The 14493-nt window shown below is 47.6% G+C and overlaps 2 protein-coding genes across 3 annotated transcripts in view; both read right to left on the bottom strand.

Annotated features, from left to right (window-relative positions):
- Positions 1 to 1929, bottom strand: part of cdkl1 (cyclin dependent kinase like 1) — a 42762-nt gene extending 40833 nt beyond the window's left edge. Inside the window, exon 1 of the mRNA XM_033026563.1 lies at positions 1572 to 1929. Coding sequence (XP_032882454.1) covers positions 1572 to 1739 — 168 coding nt within the window. The 5' untranslated portion in view covers positions 1740 to 1929. The remainder of the gene's footprint in view (positions 1 to 1571) is intronic.
- Positions 1930 to 5253: 3324 nt separating this feature from the next.
- Positions 5254 to 14493, bottom strand: part of map4k5 (mitogen-activated protein kinase kinase kinase kinase 5) — a 138024-nt gene continuing 128784 nt past the window's right edge. For both annotated transcript variants that reach the window (XM_033026560.1, XM_033026561.1), the window contains 2 exons: positions 12205 to 12260; positions 5254 to 6377 (listed from right to left, as the gene is read on the bottom strand). In XM_033026560.1, coding sequence (XP_032882451.1) covers positions 6290 to 6377; positions 12205 to 12260 — 144 coding nt within the window. In that variant the 3' untranslated portion in view covers positions 5254 to 6289. The remainder of the gene's footprint in view (positions 6378 to 12204; positions 12261 to 14493) is intronic.

Genomic DNA, 14493 nt, shown 5'->3' with positions numbered 1-14493 from the left:
CCTCTCCAGGGACACGCGAGCACGGACGTAGGCCCGGAAGAGGGACAGGCAGCCGACTCTGGCGTGACCATCGACCGCCCGCTGCCTGGACCCGCCAATGGCCATCTTGGCCAGGCCCAGGAGCAAACCGACAGGGAGATCCCACCTTCCCGATCGAACCTCCCCACTCCCTGACACCAGGATCGCGGGACTAAAATGCAACCAGAACTTGAGGAGCAGCCCCTTCAGATAACAATTCACTCACTGATTACTGTGTCAGCTTGTGTGGAAACCACCGCCATTCTCACGGGACCACACGGGGCACTTTCACCGGGACAGCCAGTGACAGAGAGTGCTACAGGAATGCACGTTTACCCCTGCGGCTCACAGCAGCTACTGGGAGCCTGGTGTCAAAGGTTGTTCTGGTTAAAGGATTGGAACTGGCCACTGGGCTGAGCTGGTGATTTTATCTGGCAGTTTACACAACTGGACAATACTCTGAAAAAGAGTCTCGACCCGAAACGTCACCTATTCCTTTTCTCCACAGATGCTGCCTGACACGCTGTCCCACACAGTAAACACATGCTCACAATGTCACGTGTGCCCACGCTGAACACGCATGTACCCATAACATAAACACGTGTCCCCACCGTGTAACATGTGCACGCACACAGTGTACATGTACCTGCAATGTACACATGTTTGGAGCAGAGGAGGCCGAGGGGTGACCCTCAAGATGTACAAGATCACGAGGGGCATGGATAAAGTGCACGCTCAGTCTTTTTCCCTGGGCAGAGGAGTGTAAAACTAGAGGGCACAGGCCAAGGGGTGAGAGGGGAGATTTAAGAGGAACCTCAGGGCCAACTCTTTCACTCAGAGGGTTAGTCTGTATCTGGAACAAGCTGGGTACAGTTGTAATGTTTAAAAGACATTTGGACAGATACATGGTTAGGAAGGGTTTGGAGGGATATATTAGCCACATGCAGGCAAATGGGACGAGTCCAATATGCCAACTTGGTCAACATGGACAAGGTGGGCTGAAGGGCCTGTTTCTGTGCTGCACAACTCTCTGTCTGGGGTGTTGCGGAGTGGGGTCGGGGAGAGAGGGAGGGAGGAGGGGAGGGAGGGAGAGAGAGAAGGAGGGAGAGGGAGAGAGAGGGAGAGAGAGGGAGGGAGAGAGAGGGAGAGAGAGAAGGAGGGAGAGAGAGAGGGAGGGAGAGAGAGAGGGAGGGAGAGAGAGGGAGGGAGAGAGAGAGAGAGAGAGAGAGGGAGAGAGAGAGAGAGCGAGGGAGGGAGAGGGAGGGAGACAGGGGAATAGAGGAAGGGAGAGAGGGAGGGGATAGAGGGAGGGAGGGGAGAGATGGAGAGAGAGAGAGAGGGAGATAGGGAGGGAGGGGGGGAGATAAGGAAGGGGGGGAGAGAGGGAGGGAGGAGAGGGAGGGAATAGAGGGAGATAGAGGGGGGATAGAGGGAGAGAGAGAGAGAGGGGGGGGGATGGAGGGAGGGGGATAGAGGGAGATAGAGGGGGGATGGAGGAATGGAGGAGGGAGGGAGGGAGGGTAGGTACCCGGGCGGTGCCGGCGGCCCCTCACCTTCAACATGCGGATCTCCCTCATCGCGATCTTCCTGATCACCGGATCTTCCTCCGACTCCACGAAGCGTTTGACGGCGACAGCCTGCCCGCTCACCCGGTCCCGGCACTTGAACACCTCGCCATAGGCGCCCTCGCCGATCTTGCCCAGGCGGTCGTAGCGTTCCATGGCCCCGTCCCGGGCACAGGCTGGGCTGGAGCTGGAGAGAGGAGAGGCTGGGGCTGGGACAGTGGGATGGGAGCGGGTCAAGTGCCGGCTCTGAGCCCGGGCTCTGGACCAGGGAGGGAGGTCCCGTCTCCCGCGGGGAATCAGCGGGTCTCCGCCGCCCGCCCGCCCGGGGAAGCTGCGTCTCTGGCGGGGCGGGGAGAGAGGACGGGGCGGGGATGTGGGGAGAGAGAGGCGGGCACACACTCACACACACTCACACACACACTCTCACACTCACACACTCACACACTCTCTCACTCACACACACTCCCGCTCACACACACACATACACTCTCTCTCTCTCTCACACACACACTCTCTCACACACACACTCTCTCTCACACACACACACACACACACACTCACTCATACATACATACACTCACTCACACACACACTCTCTCACACACACACTCACACTCTCTCACTCACACTCTCTCACTCACACACACTCACTCACCCTCTCTCTCACTCACTCTCACTCACACCCTCACCTTCTGACTCACACTCACACACTCCCCCGGCACAAGCAGGAGCTGAGAGGTGATCCGACACAGAGGTGCATCAAATCCTGAGGGCAATAGATAGATGGGGTGACCGCACAAAGTCTTTTATCCCACATTAGGGGAATCAAGAACCAGAAGACACACGTTCAAGGAGAGAGGGGAAAGAATTAATAGGAACCCCAGGACTGATGGAGGGGGGGGGGGGGGGGGGGGTCGATGTTGTCGGGGGGAACTCACTGCAGATGCTGGTTTAAACCGAAGACAGACACAAAAAGCTGGAGTAACTCAGACTGAAGATGGATCTTGACCCGAAACATCACCCATTGCTTCTCTCCTGAGATGCTGACCGTCCCGCTGAGTTTCTGTGTCTATCCTGGTGAGTGATAGGTGGGTACAGGGGAGGGGTGATAGGCAGATGGGTGGACAATGACCAGAGACTGGAAGAAGACAAAAGTCTGTGAGATAAGGGGTGAAAGATGAAGATTAATGATTTAGTGGAGGCAAAATGCAGCGCCAGAGACCCGGGTTTGATCCCGACTACAGGTGCTGTCTGTACGGAGTTTGTACGTTCTCCCCGTGACCTGCGTGGGTTTTCTCCAAGATCTTTGGTTTCCTCCCACACTACAAAGACGTACAGGTTTGTAGGTTAATTGGCTTGTTTAATTGGCTTGATAAACATGTAATATTGTCCAAGTTGGCGATATGCAGAGTACTGCCCATGCCGACTACAACATTCAGAAGGCTCAGATGGAAGGAATTAAAAGTAACATTAGTCAGTTTGCGGATGACACAAAGCTGGGTGGCAGTGTGAACTGTGAAGAGGATGCTATGAGGATGCAGGTTGACTTGGACAGGTTGGGTGAGCGAGCAGATGCAGTTTAATGTGGATAAATGTGAGGTTATCCACTTTGGTGGCAAGAACAGGAAAGTTGATTATTATCTGAATGGTGTCAGGTTGGGAAAAGGGGAGGGGCAACGAGACCTGGGGGTCCTTGTACATCAGTCACTGAAAGCAAGCATGCAGGTACAGCAGGCAGTGAAGAAAGCGAATGGCATGTTGGCCTTCATAACAAGAGATTAGTATAGGAGCAAGGAGGTCCTACTGCAGTTGTACAGAGCCCTGGTGAGACCACACCTGGAGTATTGTGTGCAGTTTTGGTCCCCTAATTTGAGGAAGGACATTCTTGCTATTGAGGGAGTGCAGTGTAGGTTCACCTGGTTAATTCCCGGGATGGCAGGACTGACATATGATGAAAGAATGGGTCGACTGGGCTTGTATACATTGGAATTTAGAAGGATGAGAGGATATCTTATAGAAACATATGAAATTATTAAGGGATTGGACACGCTAGAGGCAGGAAACATGTTCCCCATGTTGGAGGAGTCCAGAACCAGGGGCCACAGTTTAAGAATAAGAGGTAAGCCATTTAGAACCAAGATGAGGAAAAACGTTTTCACCCAGAGAGTTGTGAATCTGTGGAATTCTCTGCGCAGAAGGCAGTGGAGGCCGATTCACTGGATGCTTTCAAAAGAAAGAGGTAGATAGAGCTCTTAGGGCGAGCGGAATCAAGGGGTATGGAGCAGGAACGGGGTACTGATTGTGGATGATCAGCCATGATCACCTATTCCTTTCCTCCAGAGATGCTGCCTGACGCTCTGAGTTACTCCAGCTTTTCGTGTCTATCTTCGGTTTAAACCAGCATCTGCAGTTCCTCCCTGCACAATAATCACAGCTAGCCCTTTCCAATTTATTTATGAATTGGGTGACCACACAGAGAGGCTGCGGTGAAACTCGATCAAGTCTGAGGGGCGTTTAATTGTGGTGGTGGAAAGCTAGAGTGATGATTGAAGGGTGCCAGTGATCGGGGGGAGAGAGGGAGAGAGAGAGCCAGCGCTGGAAACTAGGTCAGGACATACCAGGTATCATGGAAATAGGCTGAAGAGTCAGTCACTGCCAAGGTGATCGGGTAGCAGCTTTTAGACTGTCTCCCTGGGCATTACTAATGAATGCTGGATAGAAACCAGGCTCAGTTATTCAACACAGTTGCCACGTTACTAATCCGTATGGGAGAATATCACAAAGGTTACCGGGGCCAAATGCTGTAGGGTGTATTTGATCTGTCGGACAGGTGTAATTTCTACGTGGTGAAACCAAAATATATAAAAATACTCTTTAATAAAATCTGACAATGTGCACTTTAACCACATGTGATTTTTTCTATTACAAATTGTGGAGTACAGGGGGAAAATAAATGATGGGTCTTTGTCCCAAACATTATGGAGTGCACTGTGGTATTGTAAGTTTTTGGTTTTTAAAAAAAGTTATACTAATCTGAAGGGTCCCGACCCGAAAGGTCACCTGTCCATGTTCTCCAGAGAGGCTGCTTGAACCACTGACTTACTGCAGCACTTTGTGTTCCACTTATAAAGTAATATTGTCATGAAGTATCTACACAATTCAAACCATGCAGAGCAGAAAAACTATGTTGTACTGTACATTACATTGCAATGGAACAAGAGGTGAGAGCTTTCGTTTAGTTGCAGTAATTATGAAAAAACTAAGATTGCACTGAATATTTTATTGTACATTATTTACAGTTGCATATTACAGAGGAACAGTTCAACGAGTTGGGCTGCAATTAGTGTCATGTTACTGAGTTTAACGGGTAACGTTGAGATTGTGAAAGATTCAGTGAAGTGACTGCAAGAGAAGAGGATTATACAAAGCTGAGGTAGGGCTGGGAATAATTACCAAAGGTTGCCGAGTGCACTTATTCCAATTACAGTCAATAACAAATTAGATGTGTTTAAGAAGGAACTGCAGATGCTGGAAAATCGAAGGTAGACAAAAGTGTTGGAGAAACTCAGCGGGTGCGGCAGCATCTATGGAGCGAAGGAAATAGGCAACGTTTCGTGCCGAAACGTTGCCTATTTCCTTCGCTCCATAGATGCTGCCGCACCCGCTGAGTTTCTCCAGCACTTTTGTCTACCAACAAATTAGATGTGATGTTTCCCAAACAAGCGAGTCAAAGAGTCAGGAGAATTTTAGCTAGTTTTTTGTTTAAAGTAGACTTATTATTAACTTTCACCTGTTTTATTAATATCTATTATTACACTTGTACAAAAACACCTTCAATATACATATGAAAAGATTAAAATGCTTAAACTACGATAGCCTCTATACAGCTAAGCCTTCCAATTTCAAAGTTGTACAAAAAAGTGCAGATACTAAGGGAGTGTAAGAATTGAAGGATTAAATTAAATACTACACTGTGCTTAAGTGTAACAGGTCGAACAGCATATTTTCCTCCCTTATAGCCCAAACCAATGCAATGCAAATGTAACTAAAAGATGTCTCACCCTGGTCCCTGCGAATATAATTTTAATACCATTGGCAGATTAATAAATAAAGCATTTAAATAGTCAGTTTAACTTTATACCGTGGCAGAAATTTTTAAGCTGTACAATCCTGCAGCTGATGCCTTTAAAAATCCTATAAAATAAAGAGTCACACTATCGGGCAACATGTAAATTTAGTACTAAAAGTAGACTTAGATCACACAATATAAAGAACGGGTGGAAATATCAAATGTTGGTGCAAGGAATTTTAAAATAGAAAGCCCTGAGGAAAAAGTATTAGAAAATGTGGCACTTGAGGATTTCTGAATATTTTCACTCTGTACAAATAGAAATTAGGCCTTTGTTGCGGTTTACAAAGTTGCTGTTAGCCAGGGCTTTTTATGAAGCAAATCTTATACAATAGACCAACCACACAGTGGCTGCATATTTTCATAAGCCACATCCAGTCACCAAGCTTACGGGGCTTGCTTAGAAAATCCACCTCATGACAAGAGTTACATACAAGTCAGAAGTTGAATAAATCAAGAGCGCAGCAGCCATGCTGACAACTAACAGTTCCCTCGGTGAATCTTCCTTGTTTGGAGCCGGCTCATGTTTGTCCCGGCTCACACAGCAATCCCTGGTGATGAAGGGCCCTGCCGTTGCTTAGTAACTGTTTTCATGGCCGGCCAGGATGTAGAGGTTGCTGTAGGCCATGGGGTTGTCTGTCGGCCGGCTTTGCAGAACCACCACCCTGCAATGGAAATGAAACATCGCTTTATGCCTCATCATTATTGTTCAACCTCCTAGTTTGCAAAGTACCCTTGACAGTGGTGAAACATTAATCTGGTATCTTTTCAAATGTGGGAAACATACATGTGGTGCAAGGGGATGAATCCACAAACCTTTCCCGCCGTCTATCTGTTTTGTTTCTCAAGACAGACGCAAAATAATGCCCCTGTCCCACTTAGGAAACCTGAACAGAAACCTCTGGAGACTTTGCGCCCCACCCAAGGTTTCCGTGCGGTTCCCGCAGGTTGCAGGTGGTTGCCGGAGGTTGTAGGTAGTGGAGGTAGGTAGGGAGACTGACAAAAACCTCCGGGAACCGCACGGGAACCTTGGGTGGGGCGCAAAGTCTCCAGAGGTTTCCGTTCAGGTTTCCTAAGTGGGACAGGGGCATAACTCAGCGGGGCAGGCAGCATCTCCGCTTGGAAGCAATGGGTGATGTCTCGGGTCGAAAGAAGTGTCTCTGAAGTATGGTCGCAACCGAACACGTCACCCATTCCTTCTCTCCAGAGATGCTGCTGCCTGTCCCGCTGATTTACTCCAGCATTTTGTGTCCATCTTCGATGTAAACCAGCATCTGCAGTTCCTTCTTAAATCCTTCCAACACAACCTTTCCCACCTGTCTGGTTGTATCCAAGATGATTGGCACACGCTGCATTTAATCCATCACACAGACCAGACTTCCCACCACTGACTCCATCTATACTTCACACTGCCTCAGTAAAAGCAGCCAACATAATCAAAGACTTGTCCTACCCCGGCCGTTCCTCCATTCTGGCAGAAGGTACAGAAGCTTCAGAGCATGCACCACCAGCTCAGGAACAGATTATTCCCCTCTGTTATCAGTCTTCTGAACTGTCCTTCCACCAGTTAGGGCACTGTCTGATTCACCTCTACCCCATTATGGACATTGGACTTTGTGTAACGAACTGGTGTGCTACAATGCTGAGAACTACAGGAAGCGGACTTCACACTTCAGCAGTGTTTTGGAAACACTGACTGGAAGGCGTTTGCAGCCCAGGCCACCCTTGACTCCCACACGGACATTGATTCCTACACATCCTCTGTTCTGGACTTTATAAACTCCACCATCAATAGTGTCACCTCCCTCAAACAGGTGACCATATTCCCGAATCAGAAGCCATGGATGAACAGCGAGGTCAGGCTACTGCTGAAAGCACGGGACACCGCTTTCAGGTCAGGCGATGCTCGAGCCTACAGTTCAGCCAGGGCTAACCTGAAGAGGGGCATCAAGAAGGCCAAGCACTGCCATAAGCTCAGGATTGAGGAGCACTTCAACAACAACTCCGACCCCCGACGCATGTGGCAAGGCATCCAGGCCATCACGGACTACAGACCCTCCAACACCACCCCCACATCCAGCGACGCCTCCTTCCTTGAGGAGCTTAACCACTTCTATGGCCGCTTCGACAGGGACAATCTAGAGACAGCCATCAAGGCTGTGCTACCTGCCGATCACCAACCCCTCACACTCACCCCCTACGACGTATTCGTGGCACTGAGTAGGACTAATGCACGTAAAGCTGCTGGCCCTGACGGCATCCCCGGGCGCGTGCTCAGGGCCTGTGCTGCGCAGCTGACAGACGTCTGGACTGACATCTTCAACCTGTCACTTGCCCAAGCAGTTGTCCCCACGTGCCTTAAATCCACCTCCATCGTGCCAGTGCCAAAACACTCCACTGCGGCAAGCCTCAACGACTTCCGCCCAGTTGCACTTACCCCCATCATCACCAAGTGCTTCGAGAGGCTGGTCCTGGCACACCTCAAAAGCTGCCTACCCCCCACACTGGATCCCTATCAGTTTGCCTACCGCAAGAACAGGAGTACGGAGGATGCCATCTCAACGGCACTTCACTCCGCCCTCTCCCACCTCGACAACAGAGACACTTACGTAAGAATGCTGTTCATCGATTACAGCTCAGCATTCAACACCATTATACCATCAAAACTGATCACCAAACTCGGTAACCTGGGCATCGACCCCTCCCTCTGCAACTGGATACTGGACTTTCTAACCAACAGACCCCAGTCTGTTAGGTTAGACAAGCACACCTCTTCAACCCTCACCCTGAACACCGGCGTTCCACAGGGCTGTGTGCTGAGCCCCCTCCTCTACTCCCTCTTCACCTATGACTGCACACCTGTACATGGTACTAACACCATCATCAAGTATGCAGATGATACAACGGTGATTGGCCTCATCAGCAACAACGATGAGTCGGCCTACAGGGAGGAGGTCCAGCACTTAGCAGCATGGTGCGCTGACAACAACCTGGCCCTTAACTCCAAGAAGACCAAGGAGCTCATTGTAGACTTCAGGAAGTCCAGGGGCGGCACGCACACCCCCATCCACATTAACGGGACGGAGGTGGAACGTGTTTCTAGCTTCAGGTTCCTGGGAGTCAACATCTCCGATGACCTCTCTTGGACCCACAATACCTCAACTCTGATCAAGAAGGCTCACCAGCGTCTCTTCTTCCTGAGGAGACTGAAGAAGGTCCATCTGTCTCCTCAGATCCTGGTGAACTTCTACCGCTGCACCATCGAGAGCATCCTTACCAACTGCATCACAGTATGGTATGGCAACTGCTCTGTCTCCGACCGGAAGGCATTGCAGAGGGTGGTGAAAATTGCCCAACGCATCACCGGTTCCTCGCTCCCCTCCATTGAGTCTGTCCAAAGCAAGCGTTATCTGCGGAGGGCGCTCAGCATCGCCAAGGACTGCTCTCACCCCAACCATGGACTGTTTACCCTCCTACCATCCGGGAGGCGCTACAGGTCTCTCCGTTGCCGAACCAGCAGGTCCAGGAACAGCTTCTTCCCGGCGGCTGTCACTCTACTCAACAACGTACCTCGGTGACTGCCAATCACCCCCCCACCCCCCGGACACTTATTATCACTTATTATTATTTATTTAAATCATTTGCTATGTCGCTCTTCCAGGGAGATGCTAAATGCATTTCGTTGTCTCTGTACTGTACACTGACAATGACAATTAAAATTGAATCTGAATCTGAATCTGAATCTTTTTCACTGTAGCTCGGTACATGTGACAATAAACTAAACGGAAACTACATTCTGCCCTGGATCTTCCCTTTAGTTCTACCTGGTGCATTTGAGTATAACCTGATTGTATCTATAGAAAGTAAATCTGATCTGTTTGGATAGTGTGCAATACAAAGCTTTTCACTGTACCTCGGTACATGTGACGATAATAGACCTTAACTTAATCTTGTATTGAATGCAAGAACTGCATGTGATGCAGGCTGAGGATGGCACGGTGGCGCAGCGGTAGAGTAGCTGCCTTACAGCGCAAGAGGCCCGGGTTCCACCCCGACTGCGGGATTCTGTCTACGGAAGTTTGTACGTTCTCCCCGTGACCGCGCAAGTTTTCTCTGAGATCTTCGGCTTCCTCCCACACGCCAAAGACCTGCAGGTTGTTTGGGTCAATTGGCTTGGTATAAGTGTAAATTGTCCCGAGTGTGAGGGATAATAATAATAATACATTTTATTTATGGGCGCCTTTCAAGAGTCTCAAGGACACCTTACAAAAATTGAGCATGTATAGGAAAAACATGTAAGGGGAATGAAATAAATAGTAGAGACATGACTAGTACACAAAGTAAAGACAGAATTCAATACAAAACACAGCATGAGGCAATTAATGCACAGATGAAAAGGGACGGGGACGTGGGGCTAAGGATAGGCAGAGGTGAAGAGATGGGTCTTGAGGCGGGACTGGAAGATGGGGAGGGACACGGAATTGCGGATCAGTTGGGGGAGGGAGTTCCAGAGCCTGGGAGCTGCCCTGGAGAAGGCTGGATAGTGTTAGTGTGCGGGGATCGCTGGTCGGCGTGGACTCGGTGGGGCCAAGGACATGTTTTTGCTTTGTATCTCTAAACTAAACTGAACTCTTACTGGAGATGAGGCAAGTCTGGACGTTTTGATCCCTCTCTGGTTATTCCTGCCTCATTCACTGCTCAATTCCTGTGCTGCTGACTGCACAATGTACCAGCAGCTGGTATAATCCATTCCCTGAAGCTGTTGGTGGACACTTGACACCACAAGCCATCACTGAATGTCAGGTGTTGGATAAAACACATCAACATGCACAAAATATATTAGGTATTTCTACCACTCTTGCTCAATTGTGCAATCAGCAGTTAGATGAAAGCATGGACACACTTTATAGTCAAGTTCCACAACCTAGTCACTCATTCAGCACAACAAGAGGAACATTAATATGACCAAGATGCTCCATCTGTCCATGTTTAGCCCACATCCTAAATATTTCCCATCCATTTACCTGTCCAAGTGCCTTTTGAATGGTGTCAACAGTAGATTCAAGAGTTTATTGTCATGTGTCCCAGATAGGACAATGAAATTCTTGCTTTGCTTCAGCACAACAGAATATAGTAGGCATAAATAAATACAGAACAGATCAGTGTGTCTGTATACCATTGACTATATATATACATTATATATATACATTATATATACACATTATATATACGTATTATATATACGTATTATATATACACATAAATAACCAGATAACGTGCAATAGGCTATTCAAGTTCAGAGTTTTGTTTGAGTTGAGTTTAATAGCCTGATGGCTGTGGGGAAGCAGCTATTCCTGAACCTGGATGTTACAGATTTCAGGCTCCTGTACCTTCTACCTGAAGGTAGCGTAGAGATGAGTGTGTGGCCAGGATGGTGTGGGTCCTTGATGATGCTGCCAGCCTTTTTGAGGCAGCGACTGCGATAGATCCCCTCGATGGTAGGGAGGTCAGAGCCGATGATGGACTGGGCAGTGTTTACTACTTTTTGCAGTCTTTTCCGCTCCTGGGCGCTCAAGTTGCCGAACCAAGCCACGATGCAACCGGTCAGCATGCTCTCTACTGTGCACCTGTAGAAGTTAGAGAGAGTCCTCCTTGACAAACCGACTCTCCGTAATCTTCTCAGGAAGTAGAGGCGCTGATGTGATTTATTTATAATTGCTTCAGCACCTGCCTCAACTACCTCCTCTGGCAGCTCATTCCATAAGCTGAGTCCATGGTGGAGCTTGGCCAATAAGTTTAGAACTTTCCCTTTTAACCAGAAGTTCAGAATAAAATAAGTCAGCGGAGCCTACGTTGAGAACACCTCCAGTTCCATGCACAACCGCCTGGAAAATCTGAGGCAGGTCTGCCAACGGGTGATCATTGACTCCAGAATACCAGAATGAAAGACAAAATATGACCTTAGGAAAAACTGATGCGCTTTAAATATTTGAAATGTCATTGAGAAATGAGAAAAGATGCCAGTACTGGGCATCTGCAAGATCCTGCTCATAACGAGTGGCCCAATGCACATTAAGAAATGTTCCACTTTGACTTGCTACTGAGGTCTAGGAGAGAAGACTTTGAACATAATTAGCAAATAAGGGCGGCAGAGCCAGAGATCTGGGTTCCATCCTGACTACAGGTGCTGGTCTGTACAGAGTGTGTACGTTCTCCCCAAGACCTGCGTGGGTTTTCTCCGAGATCTCCGGTTTCTTCCTAGGTTCATTGGATTGGTATGAATGTAAAATTATCCCTAGTGTGTAGGGTGGTGTTAATGTGCGGGGATTGGTCCATCAGTGGGCTGAAGGGACTGTTTCCGCGCTGTATCACTGAAGTAAACAGTAACATCAGGAATGCATGCGAGCGGTATTTCAAACGCCAACACATATAAACAAGGCCAATAGATAAAACAATGGCAAATGCCACAACGTATAGACAAGGCTGTCTTACCGATCCGATCCCAAGAGGCGAAACACTCGGCTTTTATCAGATATCTCCTGGGTCACCTGAATTGGAAGAGTTGAGAAGTTTAGTAACTTTAACTTTCAGTTGTGAAATTTGACATGAAATTGATTGGACCATAAAGGTGTATCCTGGCACTTGACCAATAAAAAGATTTGATTGCATATTTCCTGTGTTATTGGAGGATCGAGTCAGCTTAAAACCATCCATAGAACATCCGTACAACACTGGAACAGGCCCTTCGGCCCACAATGTCCATGCCGAACAGGCTGCCAAGTGAAACTAATCTGCCACATGTGATCGATATTCCTCCATTCCCTGCGTGTCCATGTGTCTATCTAAAAGCCGCTGATTTACCACTGTCGTATCTTCCTCCACCACCACCCCTAGCAGCTCGTTCTTGCTCCTGCACATCTCCTTTAGGCTTTGCCAGTCTCACCTTAAAGCGATGCCCTCTAGTCTTTGACATTTCCACCCTGGGGAAAACCTTGTCTAGCACCCCCATCCATGCCTCTCATGATTTTATTTACTTCAATCAGGTCTCCCCTCAATCTCAGAGTCTCCAGGTTTCACTTGTTAGGTGGCCTTTATGCAAAAGCACACATTAGTCAATATTTGTGTAGCTGTGTACAGGTTTAGTGACCCGCCCCCCAAAGATGTACCTAAGTGATGTGCTGTACAAGGAACTGGGAACCAATTTGCTCCTTCCCTAGAACTTAATTAACGTGAAAACTCATCTTTAGCATGTTGGGGTTTTTTCGTTTTTTTTTTAAACATTTATTTTATTAGAAGCAATTGTACAAAGATAAAACATTCGGCATCTAGAATTATACAATTATTGTACAGCTTCATTTTTAACCTAAATTATAAAAATGAAAAAAAGAGAAAGCAAGAAAGGAAAGAAATAAAAAGTGAAAAGATAAAGGAGAACAAGAAAAGTCCCCTAAACTACCAAAGCAGTGCAGCAGAAAGATAGAGAAATTTAAAAAAGTGGAGATATACCTTGCCCCTCGCACCACCCCCACCCCCCCCCCTCCCTCCCCCCCCACCCCTTGGGGTTCAGCCCGAAACTGTTGCGGGATTCTGTAGTTCAGTATAGTGAGCAACTTTGTAATGATCAGTCTGAAGAAGGGTTTCGGCCCGAAACGTTGCCTATTTCCTTCGCTCCATAGATGCTGCCGCACCCGCTGAGTTTCTCCAGCATTGTCTACCCTAGATCCTACATCCCCCAGCCAGGTGAATGATTAATAGTGAGAAAAACACTGCAAAGATAAAATCTAATTCCACTTACAATTTCAATTGCCCATTCAAAAGCAGTCACATTACACTCCATTTATAAATGCTCAACATATCAATCAGATGCGAACATTCAGTCTGTTTAGTGTTACCACGGAGCTTGTTGATTGTTTACTTTTCAACACCTTATTTAAATGCTCAAACTCGCTGTCAGGTAACCCTTTGTGCCAGTTAATTGTCCCATTTGTATAAAAGGTTTTGTTGTGCATGTACAAATCTGTGTGTCAGCTTCAAAGGGGCATACCTTGGGTGAGTGCAAAGTGAACAGCAAATTACCAATGAAAAGATTCTCAGAAAACGTGACGATGAATTTAAAAAGATTCGTTTCTTAAGAGTGGCGAACACGCGGGCACAGTTTAGGCAAGGACATTGAACGTGTGTAAGTAAGTAAGTTTATTGGCCAAGTATTCACATACAAGGAATTTGCCTTGGTGCTCCGCCCACAAGTAACAACATGACATACAGTGACAGTTACGAATGATTCAGAAAACACTAAACATTAATAATAATAAAACATTAATGATAAAACACCATTGATCAAGCATTGCTCATATTCTATGTCACTCTTCCAGGGAGATGCTAACTGCATTTCGTTGTCTCTGTACTGTACACTGACAATGACAATTAAAGTTGAATCTGAATCTGAATGTGAACCAACAAAATACCAGATCACCACGTTAGGTGAATTATGGCCGGTGCCCAGATACCGAGTCTCGTTTACTGCACAGTTTTCACACAGAGAGTGGTGAATCTCTGGAATTCTCTGCCGCAGAAGGTAGTTGAGGCCAGTTCATTGGCTATATTTAAGAGGGAGTTAGATGTGGCTCTTGTGGCTAAAGGGATCAGGGGGTATGGAGAGAAGGCAGGTACAGGATACTGAGTTGGATGATCAGCCATGATCATATTGAATGGCGGTGCAGGCTCGAAGGGCCGAATGGCCTACTCCTGCACCTAATTTCTATGTTTCTATGTTTCTATCAA

The sequence above is a fragment of the Amblyraja radiata genome, chromosome 9 (assembly GCF_010909765.2).
Source record: "Amblyraja radiata isolate CabotCenter1 chromosome 9, sAmbRad1.1.pri, whole genome shotgun sequence".
Lineage (NCBI taxonomy): Eukaryota > Metazoa > Chordata > Chondrichthyes > Rajiformes > Rajidae > Amblyraja > Amblyraja radiata.
The sequence above is the reverse complement of the archived record's forward strand: the minus strand, read 5'-3'. Positions and strand labels throughout refer to the sequence as shown.